The following is an 18,022-nucleotide window of genomic DNA, read 5'->3' as shown; positions in this document are numbered from 1 at the left end:
GCTCAGAGGTGTCTCGCATCGGGATGACGAGTGTGGAACTGACATTGTCTGGAGTCACGAGCACAATCAGTGCCCTGGTGTTCCAAGGCACATGAACCTCGGGCATGATTTTTAATGGTAATGCCTTTTCTACAGTTAATAAAATTCATTTTAAGGTTCTAAATGTAATGCATGGGCAAGGAGTGAGGGGGAGGCGATGAGGGAAATCTCCTCCTTTGGCTTGTCTGATCAGCATTTCTGATGTCTCTCTTTCCAGGGGACCTTGGAGATCTTGTACCCTGATGCACATCTATCTCCGGAGGACTTCAATGTTTATGGACACGGGGGCCGGCATTTCTGGCTTGCCAGCTCTTGTTTCTTCTTTCTGGTAAGAAATGCCAAAACTCCTTATTTTTATTATTTGTTTCAAGGGATCTCTACCCATTGAGTCCTCAGCGTCAACACTTTGACAAATTGTGTCACCTCTCGCTCCAACTTACCCACAAACATTCATCCTTTGGAATACCCTTCACTTCCTTCAGTCTTCCTCTTCCTCAAAACACATTACAAGTGGAATCGAGGGGGAGGGGAGCTCTTGAATTTTACTGGTCCAGTCGCCCGGGACAAATTAATTTTAAAACATTTGCACTTTATAACACCGGGTTCTGGTCCCCAAATCATTCTGAGACTGTGCGGAAGAATGATAACTTTGAAGGCAGCTTTTGCCGTGCACCCAACGAGGAGCCATTTGTTTGCAATGGCCAAACTTGGTGTTATCTAATCGCTTTCTGATTTGCTTCATCTTCCCTCTCGTTGCAAGGATACGATATGAACTCTATGAGTGGGAAGCTTCAATGGGGAGTCAAGGAGGCTTTGTCTTATTCAGTCCTCCAAACTGCTTCCCACGCTTCCTTCTTCATCCCACTCCTACTCCCTCCTCCCACCACCCATGCTGGTAGGTCATGAGGGTGTCACTAAAGTTTACTTGAACCCTGACCCCACCCCTGCTGCTCACACACCCCCGACACCCCCTCGAAATGGAACAGTGATTCACTGCAATGTGAAGAAAAGGAACGGAAGAAATATATTCTCCATGGAAAGAAGATAAGAGTTTGTCCCTTTTAGGGCACCTCGTTGCGAATATATTTTAATGCTTTATTTGACTTCCCTTTTAATACTTAATTGGCCCATTGTGTTTGTGCAAAGCCTAAGTTACCAATTCACTTGCTCAGAACTGCCAGAAATGGCAGTTTTTCAATGTCATACATCTTCCCAGCCTCCTGCCACTCATTTTCCTACCAACTCTCCTTCCTGCCCCTTGTAACTGTTGCCATCCTTTCCTGTTCCATGATTTGTGACAGCTTCCCTCTTTCTCTGTTTCTGCCCCCCCACCCCATCCCCTCACTACAAACACCCTCCTTCTGTCTGTTTTACCACTGCCTTGGACCTCCATCTGGTTTCTACGCCCCCAACCCCCCAGCATGGGTGGTGGGAGGAGGGAGTAGGAGTGGGATGAAGAAGGAAGCGTGGGAAGCAGTTTGGAGGACTGAATAAGACAAAGCCTCCTTGACTCCCCATTGAAGCTTCCCACTCATAGAGTTCATATCGTATCCTGGAACTCGCTACCCACGAGGGTGGTGGAAGCAGAGACAATCAATGATTTCAAAAGGAAATTGGGTGGGCAGTTGAGGGGATCAACTGGGGGAGTGGGACTCACTGGATTGCTCCACGGAGAGCTGGCAAGGACTCAATGGACCAAGTGGCCTCCTTCTATGCTGTAAGTGACTCCATGTTCCTCTCCCACCCTGGTGAGTTTGTTTTTGACTTTCCCATCCCATGTTTGCATTTAGTCCTCCTGCAAAGCTGAAACTTCCAATTGTTCCCTCCCTAGTGCTTAAAAATACATACTCAACCTTCCTCCATTCCCTTCCCCTCACCATCATGTGTGCCTGGTCGTCATCTTTGCCACTCATGCCTCATTCCTCCCCCTCAAACTTTCCACATTCACCGCCACAAATCTCTGTGGAGCCCCTACCTTTTCTGTCCCTTCCCAAACTTTTCACTACTTCCCACCACTCAGTCCTTCGCTGCCCGATTGCGTCCTCCTAACTCCCCATCACATATCCAACTTAATGCTTGGGTATCAAATTTCAAGTTGACTCAACTTCTTTTGAAAACAACATGCCAGTCACTTAACCACTGTTCCCCGACTTCCTGCCTTTGGCACACACATGTACAAGACTCACACAAAATAATCTTCCACCTAGCACGGAAACTCACATTTACATGTACACTTCTATGTTATTATATCTATATAGAAAGTATTGCATACAATTGAATCAAATACACATCATATAAACTATTCAAACTCAATAAATGGTGTAAAGATACTTTATTTCACGTTAATTTAATTCCCATTTCTTTTATTAAAAATAGTCGTTTGGTAGTACAGAACTTGAGTATTGCTGAAAACAGACATTTTGTCAAAGCTTTTCGTCTTGCACTCATCAGGACAATTCACGAGAATACCAATGTAAGGGAAAACAACAATTTTATACTGTATGAGAAGAGAGTGCTGATTGGTTGGCAAGTGAACTCTGGTAGAGGCATTGCCATGGAGAATGCACCAGTTTATGGTGACTGACGGTTAACTGCCAAGCTTTGTTTGAAATTTAAACCAGGCAGCTTGACTCTGGTCAAGGCATTACCCTGAGGAATGAACCAGCGAATGGCTGTCTGTTTGGCTGAAACAGACACAGTGTTTGTACATGTTCTTTCTGTCTGCAAAGAACAGGGCCCTGTGTAATAATATATGTAGTTTCCAGTACGCACAATTGTGCCACACAGCAAGCCCTACTGACGATCTTAAATTGGTTGTCAGCGTAGTTCTTAGCACGCTGAGCATTTTTAAAAAATTCATTTATTGGGATGTGAGCGTCGCTGGCCAGGCCAGCATTTATTACCCATCTCTAATTGCTCATGAGAAGGTGGTGGTGAGATACCTTCTTGAATTGCTGCAGTCCATGTGGGGTAGGTGGTAGAGGTCGCGGGTTTGGAAGACGCTGTCTATGGAGCCTTGATGCGTTGCAAATGTTGTCCAATCGTGGAATCACGCCTAATGTTGGACACTGTGTTTTGAGTTTTGCAAGCACGGGCTGGTTGGGTATGGCCTATACCTTACCCATTGCGAACAGTGGAAGGGACATGTTATTTGATACGATCTGCCAGTCTTTGGAACGTACGGCCTATATACCTGGCATCACACTGGCATTGAAATTCATATATCACATTACTCATTTGTGTGATCGACAGAACGTCTTTTTGGCTTGATGGCAGCCTTCTGTTAGCAGTGAATACCACATGTGTTGCCACTGCATAGCAGCAGCGTGAAACAGCTAGCTTCACCTGTTACTATATGTATTAGTTTGCAGACAGAAAGAACATGTACACACATTGCGCCTGTTTCAGCTAAACAGAATAAGTGACAGCCATTCACTGGTTCATTCCTCAGGGCAATGCCTTGACCAATCAGAGTCAAGCTGTCTTGTTTAACTCTCAAACAAAGCTTGGCAGTTAGCTGTCAGTCACCATAAACTGGTGCATTCTCCATGGCAACGCCTCTACCAATCAGAGTCCACTTGCCAACCAATCAGCACTCTCTTCTCATACAGTATAAATTTGTTGCTTCCCTTACATTGATATTCTTGCGAATTGTCCCGATGAGTGCAAGATGAAAAGCTTCGACAAAATGTCTCTGTTTTCAGCAATATTCAATTTCTTTTATTTTCAAACCTCTAAAATGATATAAACTTTCCAATATATAAATTTTGAATTACATTAATTTCAATTTCTATTAAATTCCTCACTGCTGTTCAAGCTATTTAACATAGTTTTTCAGTGACATCTCTTTTATTCTCCACAAGAACTAAAATACACCATCCTAGTGGTGCATTCTCCACAATGCACGAATCGAAAACCCTTCAAATTCCCATAACAGATCTCCAGTATATATGTCTGTAAATTTTATACCCATTTCATTGTCACTGAGCAACTCCACAGGAGATCTGCTAGCGTCTATTAAAGATATTTCATTTCTTTTTGTCCCTAATACTTGAAATTTAATCAGTGAACCAGATAACACAGTTTTAAGATATTTGGCAAAAAGGACCATAGAATCATAGACACAAACCCTTCTGAAGAAGGGTCACTGACCTGAAACATTAACTTTGCTTCTCTCTCCACAGATGCTGCTAGACCTGCTGAGTATTTCCAGCATTTCTTGTTTTAATTTCAGATTTCCAGCATCTGCAGTATTTTGCTTTTACCATAGAATCATAGAATGGTTACAGCATAGAAGGAGGCCATTTGGCCTTTTGAGCCCGTGCTGGCTCGCTGCAAGAGCATTTCAGCTAGTTCCACCCCTTGTGCCTTTCCCCACAACCCTGCAAATTGTTTCACTTTGGGTGCTTATCCAATTCCCTTTTCAAAGCCACAATTTGAATCTGCCTCTACCACTAACCACTCACTGCAGAAAAAACGTTTTTCCTTATGTTGGCATTGGTTCATTTGCCATTCACCTTAAATTTATGTCCTCTATTTCTCAACCCTTCTGCCAATGGGAACAGTTTCCCTCTTTACTCTGTTTAGACCTTCATGATTTTGAAAGACTACTTATGACTTTGAACCAAAGGGGAGATGAGACGTTTATTGCTATTCAGGGAGTTGTCATCTGGAGACACTAGAGAATCAGTGATTAAAAACAAAGTGCTGGAAATACTTAGCACGTCTGGCAGCATCTGTGGAGGGAGAAGCAGAGTTAACGTTTCATGACTGTTTCAAGCAATCAAGGGATAAGGCGAGCGGGCAGGAAAGTGGAGTTGAAGTCTAATATCAGCCAATAATCGTATTGAATGGCGGAGCAGGCTCCGATGGGCCATATGGTCTACTCCTGCTCCTATTTCTTGTGTTCTTGTGACCTTTCATCAGAATGTTCCTAGAGAATCTGGGGTTTTTTCATGAGAGCAAAGAGGATTATGGGGGGATTTCATAGAGGGGCTCAAAATCATGAGGCATTTTGATTCTGTAGATCAGGAGAAACAGTTTCCACAGGCAGGGGGATCTGTAATCCGAGGAAACTGATTTAATGTAAATGGCAAAAGAACCAGAGGATATCTTTATTTTTATCAAACAGCGAGTTGTAATGACCTAGAATGCTCTGTCTGAACGCGCAGTGGAAGCAGATTCAGTAATAACTTTCAAAAGGGAATTCTTCTATCAAAAACACTTAATGTTACCCACGTACTTCACTATGTCTCACGAGCCCCCACTGTACGCTCTGACTTGGCTTGAGTACTGCTTGAGCAGATCCCACAAGACTCCATAAGAATTTCATGAACATCTATGTGATATTAATTCTCCCTTCCCCTCCCCCATCTCATTTTCTGGTAGGTTGCAAAGAACAAATTGGCTTTAAGAAATGTTTTGACAAACAATTCATAAATTGCAAAGATCGTATAAAATTGATGGGCAGCTCTACTGTGCCTCTTTTTAATACATTCATTCTTGGGGTGTGGGCATCACTAGGAAGGCCAGCACTTATTGCCATCCGTAGTTGCCCTTGAGAAGGTAGTGGTGCGCCAGTTTCTTGAACTGTTACAGTCCGTGTGATGTAGACACTCCCCACAGTGCTGTTAGGGAGGGAGTTCCAGGATTTTGACCCAGTGACAGTGAAGGATCAGCCAATATAATTCCAAGTCAGGATGGTGTGTGGCTTGGAGGGGAACTTGCAGGTAGTGATGTTCCCATGCATCTTCTGCCCTTGTCCTCCTAGGTGGTAGAGGTCGTGGGTCTTGTCTGGCCCCACAGAAGAGGCAGTGCCCCTTTTAAAGCTTCCTGCTTTGTGCGTTGTCGCTAAAATCTTGACCAAGTGAATCGCGACTACTCCTGGCTATTTTATAAATTTGATTTGCCCTAGCGTAGTTTTTGAAGTATATGGTGAAATGACAACTGCTGTGACATACCTGTGCAGAAACCCATTGTGAGGCAAGCTGCCCTGTGGTCAGCAAGATTGTGACCTGCTCTGGCAAGCCACCATTCACCGTGAGCGGCATCCCCAGGGCTGCCATTCATTACAGTTCAAGAACTTTGCTGTGTTACGTGCACAAAGGAGAGGGAGCAGAAATTGTCAGATTTGCCATGCTCACCCCAATCAAACGCGATGCATCCGCAGGTATCATTGAGCCACTCTTTAGCCCACCCATCCTCTCAGAGGCAATTCAGGATAAACGTTTGGAAATTCTCTTGACTCCCTAAGGCAAGCGAACAAGGTTCCACGGCCTTTAATATGTCCTCATTCCTTCGTCGTGGGTCAAAATCCTGGAACTCCCTACCTTACCACACTGTGGGAGTACCTTCACCACGCTGTAGCGGTTCAAGAAGACGGCTCATCACCACCTTCACCAGGACAATTATGAACGGGCAATAAATGCTGGTCTTGCCAGCGACACTCACATCCTGAGAATTGCCTTTTTAAAGGATTCTAGTGTATCCATACCCACCACATGATTAGCTTAACTGCCCTGGAGTGTAAGGGTAAATTCAAGATTGTCTTCAATTTTATACACTTCAGAAAGTTTGTATCTTTTACTTTTGTTTTTTGTTTTCACACGGAGACCAGTCCTTTCCTTGGTTGTGATTCACATGAGTGCAGACTGGATAGTGTTTCTGATTCAGCAATCCTGTCTACTCTCCTGCTCCCTTTCTCACCCAGCTGATATCAGCACTCTTATAGAAAATAGGAGCAGGAATAGGCCATTCGGCCCTTTGAGCCTGCTCCGCCATTCAATACGATCACGGCTGATCATCCAAACTCAGTAACCTGTTTCCACTTTCTCTCCATATCCCTTTATCCCATTAGCCCCAAGAACTATATCTAACCCTTTCTTGAATATATTTAATGATTTGGCAGTAACTGCTTTCTGTGGTAGAGAATTTCACAGGTTCGCCACTCTCTGGGTGAAGAAATCTCTCCTCATCTCAGTCCTAAATGGTTTACCCCTTATCTTTAGACGATGACCCTTGGTCATGGACTCCCCCTTCATTGGGAACATCCTTCCTGCATCTAGTCTGTCCAGTCCTGTTAGAATTTTGTCCAAGTCCTATTCACCCATCACCCACTGTGCTCACTAACGTACATTGCCTCCCAGATCCCTCCATGGCTTTGCGCCTTCTCTATTTCGAACCTCCTCCAGCCCTACTACCCTCCAAGGTCTCTGCACTCCACCAATTCTAGCCTCTTGCACATCCCCAGTTTTAAATCATTCCATCATTGGCGGCCGTGCCTTCAGCTGCCCAGGCCATAAGCTCTGGAATTCCCTCCCTAAACCTCTCCGCCCCTCTGCCTCTCTCTCGTCCTTTTTAAGATGTGCCATTAAAACCTTTGATGAATCTTTTGGTTATCTGTCCTACTATCTCCTTCTGTGGCTCAGTGCAAATTTTGTTTGATAGCACTCCTTTGAAGCACCTTTTCTATGTTAAAAGCGCTGTATAATTGCAAGTTGTTGCAGAAGCATTATTCATTTGTGAGTCCAGACAGGAGTTTGGCTGGGTTTGGAGGGGTGTCACCAACAAACCCGATCCTGACTTCACCTGATATCCCCACATGTGCTCCAGCGAGGGTCACTTGATCGAGGTGCGGGTGGGAAGGGATGGCGTGGGAGGAAACATCAGCCAGGCTTTTTGCTCCATATTTCTGTTTGTTGACCCCGACTGTTAAGTGTATTGTGTGTGGATGTCGGGAGAGAACAGAACTAGTTGTGATGCCCTCGTGATTGAACAGCCCTGACATTCAGTACGGAGATCGATGGATTAACGATGACCAGACATACCAGAGAGTACCCATACAATGCCCGGGTGGGGGTGGTTCAGCATAAGGAAAAGGCATAAAATTTTGACCAGTTACATTTATACCGTATTCTCCATTAATTTGGTTTTGATTGAAGTATACTTTTTAAGGTTTTGTTTTTTCGTCTTTCCTCCAGGTATACTCAATGATTGTCATTCTCCCAAAAACGCCTTTGCGAGAAAGAATATCTCTGCCATGTGAGTCATTTCATGCTCTCTTCTGCTTTACCAACCAGTATTTATGGGCAGTTAAGGTGTCTCATTCCTACTGCCTCCAATTCACGCCCCCCCCACCGACATCCTGAAGGTGGGGCCCCCTTCTGATGGGTACAGTTCCAAGCGCAGCTGGCAACTGTCAACCCCCTCCTGTACATTGCCTGAAGGGCCATTCCCCACCTTGAGTGCCGAAAGCCAGTCACTCTGAGCGGAACCATATTAGCCAGGGCTAAACTCAGAGCATGTGGCTTATCTTTATTTTATTTATCTTTTATTCCCTAAGTGGGTGCCAGCCCGTCGATGATGTGTTAAAATTAGGCTTTTGTCAGTCCTCCTTCACTTGCATGGGAAATCCCCAGGGCAGTAAAGGGTGTCCCAGGGTCTCTGCCCATTTTCCTTTGTCTTTGTGCCTGGGGACTTAGCCTTTCCTGAATCTGTACTTCTAAAGGACTAATTATTTCTCTGCTGTGGCCCAGGCAATAGACAGAAGAAAAGAACTTGCATTTCTATGGCGCCGATCACAACGTCAGGATGTCCCAAAATGCCTAACAGCCATTAAAGAACTTTTGAAGTGCAGTCACTGTTGTAACGTAGGAAAATGTGGCAACTAATTTGCACACAGCAAGATCCCACAAACAGCCATGTGACGCAGCAACTACAGGGCAGTCAGTTCAACCTCAGTGGTGGGAACCCACATACCAAAGACTTGCAGGTTGATAGGTTAATTGGCCATTATAAATTGCCATAGTATAGGTAGGTGGTAGGGAAATATGGGGACAGGTGGGAATGTGGTAGGAATATGGGATTAGTGTAGGATTAGTATGGATGGGTGGTTGATGGTCGGCACAGACTCGGTGGGCCGAAGGGCCTGTTTCAGTGCTGTATCTCTAAACTTAACTAAATCTTTTAGTGTCTATAATCCAGGACAAAATGAATGGTCACTTGGACAAGTATTTAGGGAAAGCGTGCATGGATTTGTTAAAGGCAAATCGTGTTTAACTAACTTGATTGAGTTTTTTGATGAGATGATGGAAAGGGTTGATGAGGGGAATCTGGTTTATGTGGTGTATATGGACTTCCAAAAGGCTTCGTCAGCAAAGTTGAAGCTCATGTAATAAAAGGCAGAGTGACTGAGTGATAGGAAACAGTGTGAACGGTTGTTTTTCGGACTGGAGGAAGGTATATAGTGGGGTTCTCCGGGGGTCAGTGTTAGGACCCCTGCTTTTCTTGATGTATATTAATGATCTAGTCTTGCGTGTGCAGGGCACAATTTCAAAATTTGCAGGTGACACAAAACTTGGAAGTATTGTGAACTATGAGGAGGATAGTGACACACTTCAAGAGGACGTAGACAGGTTGGTGGAATGGGCGGACAATTGGCAGATGAAATTTAATGCAGAAAGTGTGAAGTGATACATTTTGGTAGGAAGAACGAGGAAAGAAATATAAAGTAAAGGGCAATGTTCTAAAATTGCAGGAAAGGGAGAGACCTGGGGTCATATGTGTGCAAATCATTGAAGATGGCAGGACAGATTGACAAAATGGTTAAAAAGGCATACGGGATCCTGGGCTTTGTAAATAGAGGCAGAGAGTACAAAAGCAAGGAAGTAAGTTTGAACCTTTATAAAACTCTGCTTAAACCTCAACTAGAGTATTGTGTCCAATTCGAGGCACTGTGCTTTAGGAAGGAGGTGAAGGCTTTAGAGAGGGTGCAGAAAAGATTTATGTGATTGGTTCCAGGGATGAGGGACTTGAGTTATGTGAATAGATTGGTGAAGCTGGGGCTGATCTTATCGAGAAGAGAAGGTTGAGAGGAGATTTGACAGAAGTGCTCAAAATCATGAGGGGTCTAGACAGAGTAGAGGGAGAGAAACGGTTCCCATTGGTGGAAGGGTCGAGAACCGGAGGACTCCGATTATAGGTGAATGGCAAAAGAACCAATGTTGACATGAGTAAAAAAAAAAAAATGTTTACACAGCGAGTGGTTAGGATCTGGAATGCAGTGCCTGAAAGTGTGGTGGCAAATTCAATTGTGGCTTTCAAAAGGAAATTTGTTAAGCACTTGAAGATAAAAAAAAATGTGTAGGGCTATGGGCAAAGTAGTGAGACTAGCTGAGTTGCTCTTGTAGAGAGCTGGCACAGACATGACGGGCTGAATGGCCGCCTTCTGTGCTGTAAACGTTCTATGGTTCTCTGAAATGACCAATCATCTGTTTTCATGAATGTTGGATATATGTTGGCCAAGACACGAACGGGGAAGGGGCGGAGGGAGAACTTGCCTCCTCTCCTTTGAATTAGTGCCATTAAGAAGCAGTTGGAGCTGATGTTACCAAAGGACTGGAATCGCATTTGTGCTCCACGTGTAGCATTTAACAGCTTTGGTTTTGATGCTAAACTTGTACAAATTAATAGGTCTGTGGATTTAAATTCTTGTCCGTGGCTTGAGGCTCTGTGGAGTGCACCAATGGGGCTGCTGGTGCAATAGAGCATTCAAAGTAAGAGTGAACTGACCAGGAATGAGTGAGGGAACCATAACTGACAAATCTGGTTGGGTTTGTGAGCTGCAAATCAGGCGCTGAGGTCCAAACAAATGAAACCGAGTGTGATTCACTCTTCCAGTGTCAGTTATGGGTTGCCAACCCTCCAGGATTGCCCTGGAGTCTCCAGGATTTGAAAATCAGTCTCCATCCAGGACAGTGCTGTGAGCAAAAAACCAATGAAAAAAATTAGAGGGAGCCACTTCAAAAATTGTGTGTATTTTTAATTTTTGTGATAATATTGCAGAAGGCTTTTTTTTTAAAAGCTGTTTAATTGGGTGGGGAAGGGTGAAGAAAGGTTGGAGAAAGAAGGTAATGTGATGTGACCTGTGATAATGCGTCCAACTTGAGTTGGTAACCCAAAGGTCAGATCATGAGTACAGACACGGACCACATTTACACTATAATTACTATGTTAGTGCCCAGTGAAAACTTCACCTTTTAGTTGTCTTTAACACTTTTGTCTGAAAGGAACCCAGCTTCCTCTTGACTTATTTATTTTCTTTTCCAAACCCCTGCAGCCAAGAAAAGCTTCTACATCTATGCTGCGATCTTATCATTTTTGAACCTGATCCAAGGGGTTGGCAGTGCATTGTTGTGCGCTAATGTTACAGCCGGACTGTGGTAGGTGTGAGTTAATGTTACACCTGTTTAATTGGGTGGGTAAGGATGGAGTGATGGTTGGAGAAAGAAGGTTGTGATGTGAGCTGCAATAATATGGTCAACGAGAGTTGGTAACCCGCTGGTCAGGTCAGATCCTGAGTAAAGACACAGACCACATTTACCCTATAATTTCTGTTACTGGGGTAGGTGTGGGTTAATGTTACAGTGGGACTGGGGTAGGTGTGGGTTAATGTTACAGTGGGACTGGGGTAGGTGTGGGTTAATGTTACAGTGGGACTGGGGTAGGTGTGGGTTAATGTTAGAGCGGGACTGGGGTAGGTGTGGGTTAATGTTACAGTGGGACTGGAGTAGGTGTGGGTTAATGTTAGAGCTGGACTGGGGTAGGTGTTGGTTAATGTTAGAGCGGGACTGGGGTAGGTGTTGGTTAATGTTAGAGCGGGACTGGGGTAGGTGTTGGTTAATGTTAGAGCGGGACTGGGGTAGGTGTTGGTTAATGTTAGAGCGGGACTGGGGTAGGTGTGGGTTAATGTTAGAGCGGGACTGGGGTAGGTGTGGGTTAATGTTAGAGCGGGACTGGGGTAGGTGTGGGTTAATGTTAGAGCTGGACTGGGGTAGGTGTTGGTTAATGTTAGAGCGGGACTGGGGTAGGTGTGGGTTAATGTTAGAGCTGGACTGGGGTAGGTGTGGGTTAATGTTAGAGCTGGACTGGGGTAGGTGTGGGTTAATGTTAGAGCTGGACTGGGGTAGGTGTGGGTTAATGTTAGAGCTGGACTGGGGTAGGTGTGGGTTAATGTTAGAGCTGGACTGGGGTAGGTGTGGGTTAATGTTAGAGCTGGACTGGGGTAGGTGTGGGTTAATGTTAGAGCTGGACTGGGGTAGGTGTGGGTTAATGTTAGAGCTGGACTGGGGTAGGTGTGGGTTAATGTTAGAGCGGGACTGGGGTAGGTGTGGGTTAATGTTAGAGCTGGACTGGGGTAGGTGTGGGTTAATGTTAGAGCGGGACTGGGGTAGGTGTGGGTTAATGTTAGAGCTGGACTGGGGTAGGTGTTGGTTAATGTTAGAGCTGGACTGGGGTAGGTGTGGGTTAATGTTAGAGCTGGACTGGGGTAGGTGTGGGTTAATGTTAGAGCGGGACTGGGGTAGGTGTGGGTTAATGTTAGAGCTGGACTGGGGTAGGTGTGGGTTAATGTTAGAGCTGGACTGGGGTAGGTGTGGGTTAATGTTAGAGCTGGACTGGGGTAGGTGTGGGTTAATGTTAGAGCTGGACTGGGGTAGGTGTGGGTTAATGTTAGAGCGGGACTGGGGTAGGTGTGGGTTAATGTTAGAGCGGGACTGGGGTAGGTGTTGGTTAACGTTAGTGGTACTGGGGTAGATGTGGGCTATGTATGCAAGCTATTAGAGATTGTTTTCCATGTATTCCAGGCTGTTTTCCCCTGGCTGAAAAGTCTAGAACTCGTGATCATAGTTTCAGTGTAAGGGCTCAGCCATTTAGGACTGGGATGAGAAATATCTTCTCAAGATTGTTGTGAATCTTTGGAATTCTCTTTCCCAGAGGGCTGTGGATGCTCAGTCATTGAGTATATTCAAGGCTGAGATAGATAAGAAATAAAAACAGAAAATGCTGGAAATGCTCAGCAGCTTTGGCAGTATTTGTAGAGAGAGCAGCAGTGACCTTTCATCAGAATGCTGACCTGAAACGTTAACTCTGCTGCTCTCTCCACAGATGCTGCCTGATCTGCTGAGTATTTCCAGCACTTTTTGCTTTTATTTCAGATTTCCAGCATTTGCAGTATTTTGCTTTTTTATTATAGAATTTTACAGCACAGAAACAGGCCATTTGGCCTAACTGGTCGATGCTGGTGTTGATGCTCCACATGAACCTCCTCCCAGCCGCCTTCATCTAACCCCATCAGTATATCCTTCTGTTCCTTTCCCCCTTGTACCTGTCAAGCTTCCCCGTAAATGCACCTATGCTATTTGCTGCAACTACTCCATGTGGTAGTGAGTTCCACATTCAAACCACTCTCTGGATAAAGAAGTTCATCCTGAATTCCCTGTTGGATTTATTAGTGACTATTTTATATTTTTGATCCCTAGCTCTGGTAACCTCCACATCTTCTCCACATCTACCCTATTCAATACCTTTATAAGTTTAAAGACCTAACAGGTCATCTCTCTGCCTTCACTTTTCTGGGGAAATGATCCTCAGCCTTTTGTCTTTCTGGATAGTTATAAGCTCTCAGTTCTGGTATCATCCTTGTAAATCATTTTTGTAGCCTCTGGAGTGCCTCTATATCCTTTTTGTAATATGACGACCACAACAGTGCACAGTACTCCAAGTTTTGATACAAGTTTAACAAAACCTCTCCACAACTATGCACCGTGCTTTGGGTTAATTTACTGTTGGTTGTAACCTGTGTAACAGTCTTCTCTTCTCTCCTGTTGTAGCTGTGTGGATGTCACCACCTTCCTCTATTTCAGTCTATTTGCTCCACTGATGTATGTAACATTCCTGAAGGGTTTCTTTGGGTAAGTTACCAGTATTTGTAACTCTATCTCAGTCGGTGCCGTTCAATTTCCAAAATAAAATTATCGTTTAATTTATGGTTTCTGTGCCATGAGCCAAATGATTGAAAGGAAAAAAGGGAAAGACTTGTATTTATACAGCACGTTTCACAACCTCAGGATGTCCTAAAGCGCTTTACAGCCAATTAAGTACTTTTTGAAGCATAGTCGCTGTGGCAATGTAAGAAATAGGACAACTGATTTTCTTCAGAGCAAGCTCCCACAAACAGCAATGTGGTGATGACCAGATCCATGGAGTTAGTGGAAGCATAAAGTTTTGGCCAGAACAATCTTCAAAATAGTGCCGTGGGATCTTTTATGTCCACTTGAGAAGGCAGCTGCGACAGTGCAGCTCTCCCTCGGTAGCATACTGAGGGCGTTGGTCTAGATATGGTGTTTGAGTAGCTGGAGTGGGGATTGAACCCATGACCTTCTGACTCGGGTGAAAAAGTTCTACCCACTGAGCCATGACTGAGGGAAGAGTTGAGGGAGCTTCCCGAAGTACATTAAAATAAAAGCAAATTACAGCTGGAAATCTGAAACTAAAACAGAAAGTGCTGGAAATACTCAGCAGGTCTGGCAGTATCTGCGGAGAGAGTTACAGAGTTAACATTTCAGGTCAATGATCTTTTCTCCTGAAAGGTCATCGACCTGAAACATTAACTCTGTTTCTCTCTTGTTACAACTGACGCGGGAGGAGTGCACTGTTAATTCGGTCCCACTTCTCCACAGGTCACAACATGTCAATAAATTTTCTCACTTAGTAAAACAGTCATTCAGATACTCTGTTTTTCCCCAGAATAAAACACACCAACCAGGTTTCTTTAATAAACAACAAAATTATCTGTTATTATAAAACAAGTCTTAACCAATAATAAAGTAAACATACACGTGAATTGAAATATTAAAGTCCATTATTTATCCTAGCCCTCATACACACACATACATAACCGGTTAAATGGGAACAAAAAGGAATTTTTGTTCAGCTGTTACAAAGAAATAGAAAGAATAAAAAAAACATTTGGGCTGAAAGGAAGGTGTGGAAGGAAGTCCTTTTGTTTTGGCGAGGTGTCCCAAAGGCAAATAGGCGGCTGTCAATGCGATCTTCCAAAAATAGTTCTTTCCAGGCAATGTTGATTTCCAAGAAATGCAGCACAGAAAGCTCCAGTCTGGCTTTACAGCTGGAAGCAGCAACAAGGATTTTCTTAGGTATTCTAGCAGCAGCGTAGTAGTAAAGGTTTCTTCAAATGCAGAAGGAAATAGTAAACACACTTGATGCAGGAATTCTTTTCAAGAGAGAAAGATATCAGCTGTCTTCGCCTGGCAGGCACACAGCAACTCTTTTTGTAACCGTTCAAAATGAAACCAAAAACTGTTCAGAAGTAAGTCGCATGATAGGCTGCAGAGCTGGGCTGAGAGATGGCAAATGGAGTTTAATGCGGAAAAGTGTGAAGTGATTCACTTTGGAAGGAGTAACAGGAATGCAGAGTACTGGGCTAATGGGAAGATTCTTGATAGTGTAGATGAGCAGAGAGATCTTGGTGTCCAGGTACATAAATCCCTGAAAGTTGCCACCCAGGTTAATAGGGCTGTTAAGAAGGCATATGGTGTGTTAGCTTTTATTAGTAGGGGGATCGAGTTTCGGAGCCACGAGGTCATGCTGCAGCTGTACAAAACTCTGGTGCGGCCGCACCTGGAGTATTGCGTGCAGTTCTGGTCACCGCATTATAGGAAGAATGTGGAAGCTTTGGAAAGAGTGCAGAGGAGATTTACTAGGATGTTGCCTGGTATGGAGGGAAGGTCTTACGAGGAAAGGCTGAGGGACTTGAGGTTGTTTTCATTAGAGAGGAGGAGAGGTGACTTAATAGAGACATATAAGATAATCAGAGGGTTAGATAGGGTGGATAGTGAGAGTCTTTTTCCTTGGATGGTGATGGCAAACACGAGGGGACATAGCTTTAAGTTGAGGGGTGATAGATATAGGACAGATGTCAGAGGTAGTTTCTTTACTCGGAGAGTAGTAGGGGCGTGGAACGCCCTGCCTGCAACAGTAGTAGACTCGCCAACTTTTAAGGGCATTTAAGTGGTCATTGGATAGACATATGGATGAAAATGGAATAGTGTAGGTCAGATGGTTTCACAGGTCGGCGCAATATCGAGGGCCGAAGGGCCTGTACTGCGCTGTAATGTTCTATGTTCTAAATCTTGGCCTGTCACTCCTTTGCAAAACTTTTTTTTTCCAAGTCAAAAACACAACCTCTGCTGGGTTATTTGGACACAAGTGCTTTTCAGTCTGTTTACATTTCACTCAGTCCCAAACCTTCTGTTGACTGTCCTTTTGTTTTGGAAAAAAAAACCCACAATGTTCAGCAATCTCCAGATGACTCAGTGACCATAATTCAACTCTAAGTTCTTTACTACTTTTTTTTTGTAAAATATGTTTTAGTCTCATAACATTCTCTCTACAGATGCTGCCAGACCTGGTGAGTATTTCCAGCACTTTCTGTTTTTATTCCTTAAGTACACTGTTAGTTGAGTCGCAAGTCTTGCTTCTCTAACCCAGGCTTTCTGCAAGCCTTGTTGTTTCACAGCCAATGGAGTATTATTTGAGGTTATAGTCACTGTTGTAAAGTAGAGAAAGGCAACAGTCTTTTCTTTTTGCGGATTTTGGCAATTATTGATGTCTGCTCATCCCGCAGGTCTGAGCCCAAGATCCTCTTCTCCTACAAGTCGCAGATTGACGAGCCGGATGACACGGACGTGCATCTGCCCCAGACCCACTCGGTCGCCAAGAAGGAGGTGCTGGAGCCTGGCCCATATTCCAACACGCAAATCGATGGCTCAGCCGCTTACCTGGACGATTTAACGGTCGGCAGCATCAACAGTGTCGACAGCGACCGGTGGAAAATTATGAACGCTTGAGAAGGGGTGGGGAGTGGGTATGTGGAGGGAGGGAGGGTGGGAGTTATGGAGAAAACCTGCCACGTCTCTCCTTGCGCCGTCTCATCTGACAACCTGGGATTTCAGTATTGGAATGCACCGATTATGGGATTTTATAAATCCTCCCATTTTGAAAACACTTGCCATTCTGCGGACTTCAGAGCTGTGCCCCCACACTCTCCGGTGGGTTTTTCTTCCTTCATGCCAGTACCCTCTCCTCCCTTACTGCACCCCCCCCCACCACCAGCTCCCCAAACTTTGGGGGAAAAAAACAATTTTGGAAGATTGAACGCAGCGCACTGAGCCCCAGTGGTGGGAAGTTGTGTTTCTTTGTGTTTGTGTCTTTTAAACGTTATTGTCGCTTCAGAAAGTTCCAAACTGGAGGCTGATTTTTTTTCCCACCATCTCTCTCCTTTTGAAGTTACTTTGAAACAAATTGAATTAGAAATTTAAAAAAAAACAAGGAAAGTTTGAAACTATGGCCACCTCTGTTCTGCCAGCGTTTGCTTACTCTCTATTACTCTACTGCCTTTTCCCCATTTAAGTTTTCTTATTGATTTCTTTTGGGGGAGAGAGAGAGGAGACAACTTCTACCTGCCACAGTATTAATTAAGATGGTTCTCTTCATTACAAGTGGCTGCTGCTTGGTGATGGTGTAATGGTTGGGGAATTTCCCAGCCTTTTGATGGCTGTGGCTCTGGTGGGCACTCTGACCTTTAGTCGTAGGTCAATACAGAGGACTCCACCATCCGGGTGCTGTTTATTGAAGGATTGAGGGCATTTAATTAAAAAAAATTTATTTTTAAACTTTTTTTTTGTCTTTGACTTTGTTGAAACGTAAATGCTTTCAATTTGAGAGCCATCGTAATTTTTAAAATAACGTTTAACTTCATTACTGCATGTTTTTAATTTTAAGGAGGGCCTCCCATACAGAGTGCAGACAAACCCTGGGCCATTTGGGCTGCTCGTGCATTCGGGACACTGTTTCCAAACCCGCTGTTACCAGCTGTCCCAACCCCACACCCCTGAACCTCACCCTGGGGTTCATCCTCCATTGAGAGGCAAGACAATGGGAGTTGATGGACTATTCGACTGCATGTGGCATTCAAGCCTGATCCTCATCCAAGTGTGATGTCCACTTGCATTCAGCGCACACTTTCCAACAGGTGATATTCATTCTAGCTCCTAATCTAGGGGCACCATTGCCTTTCCAAATCGTGCTCTAGCCATTTTTTTTAACCTGCATTCGATGCCCTTCC

General features: G+C 44.4%; 1 protein-coding gene across 3 annotated transcripts in view; it reads left to right on the top strand.

Moving 5' to 3' along the window:
• The window catches only part of tpra1 (transmembrane protein, adipocyte asscociated 1), a 53,097-nt gene extending 35,527 nt beyond the window's left edge, over window positions 1-17,570 (top strand). For all 3 annotated transcript variants that reach the window (XM_068052143.1, XM_068052144.1, XM_068052145.1), the window contains exons 7-11: window positions 257-367; window positions 8,019-8,079; window positions 11,156-11,258; window positions 13,707-13,787; window positions 16,523-17,570. In XM_068052143.1, the coding sequence (XP_067908244.1) occupies window positions 257-367; window positions 8,019-8,079; window positions 11,156-11,258; window positions 13,707-13,787; window positions 16,523-16,745 (579 nt within the window). In that variant the 3' untranslated portion in view covers window positions 16,746-17,570. The remainder of the gene's footprint in view (window positions 1-256; window positions 368-8,018; window positions 8,080-11,155; window positions 11,259-13,706; window positions 13,788-16,522) is intronic.
• The last annotated feature ends 452 nt before the right edge of the window (window positions 17,571-18,022 follow it).

Source organism: Heterodontus francisci, chromosome 19 (assembly GCF_036365525.1).
Source record: "Heterodontus francisci isolate sHetFra1 chromosome 19, sHetFra1.hap1, whole genome shotgun sequence".
NCBI classification, from domain to species: domain Eukaryota; kingdom Metazoa; phylum Chordata; class Chondrichthyes; order Heterodontiformes; family Heterodontidae; genus Heterodontus; species Heterodontus francisci.
The sequence above is the reverse complement of the archived record's forward strand: the minus strand, read 5'-3'. Positions and strand labels throughout refer to the sequence as shown.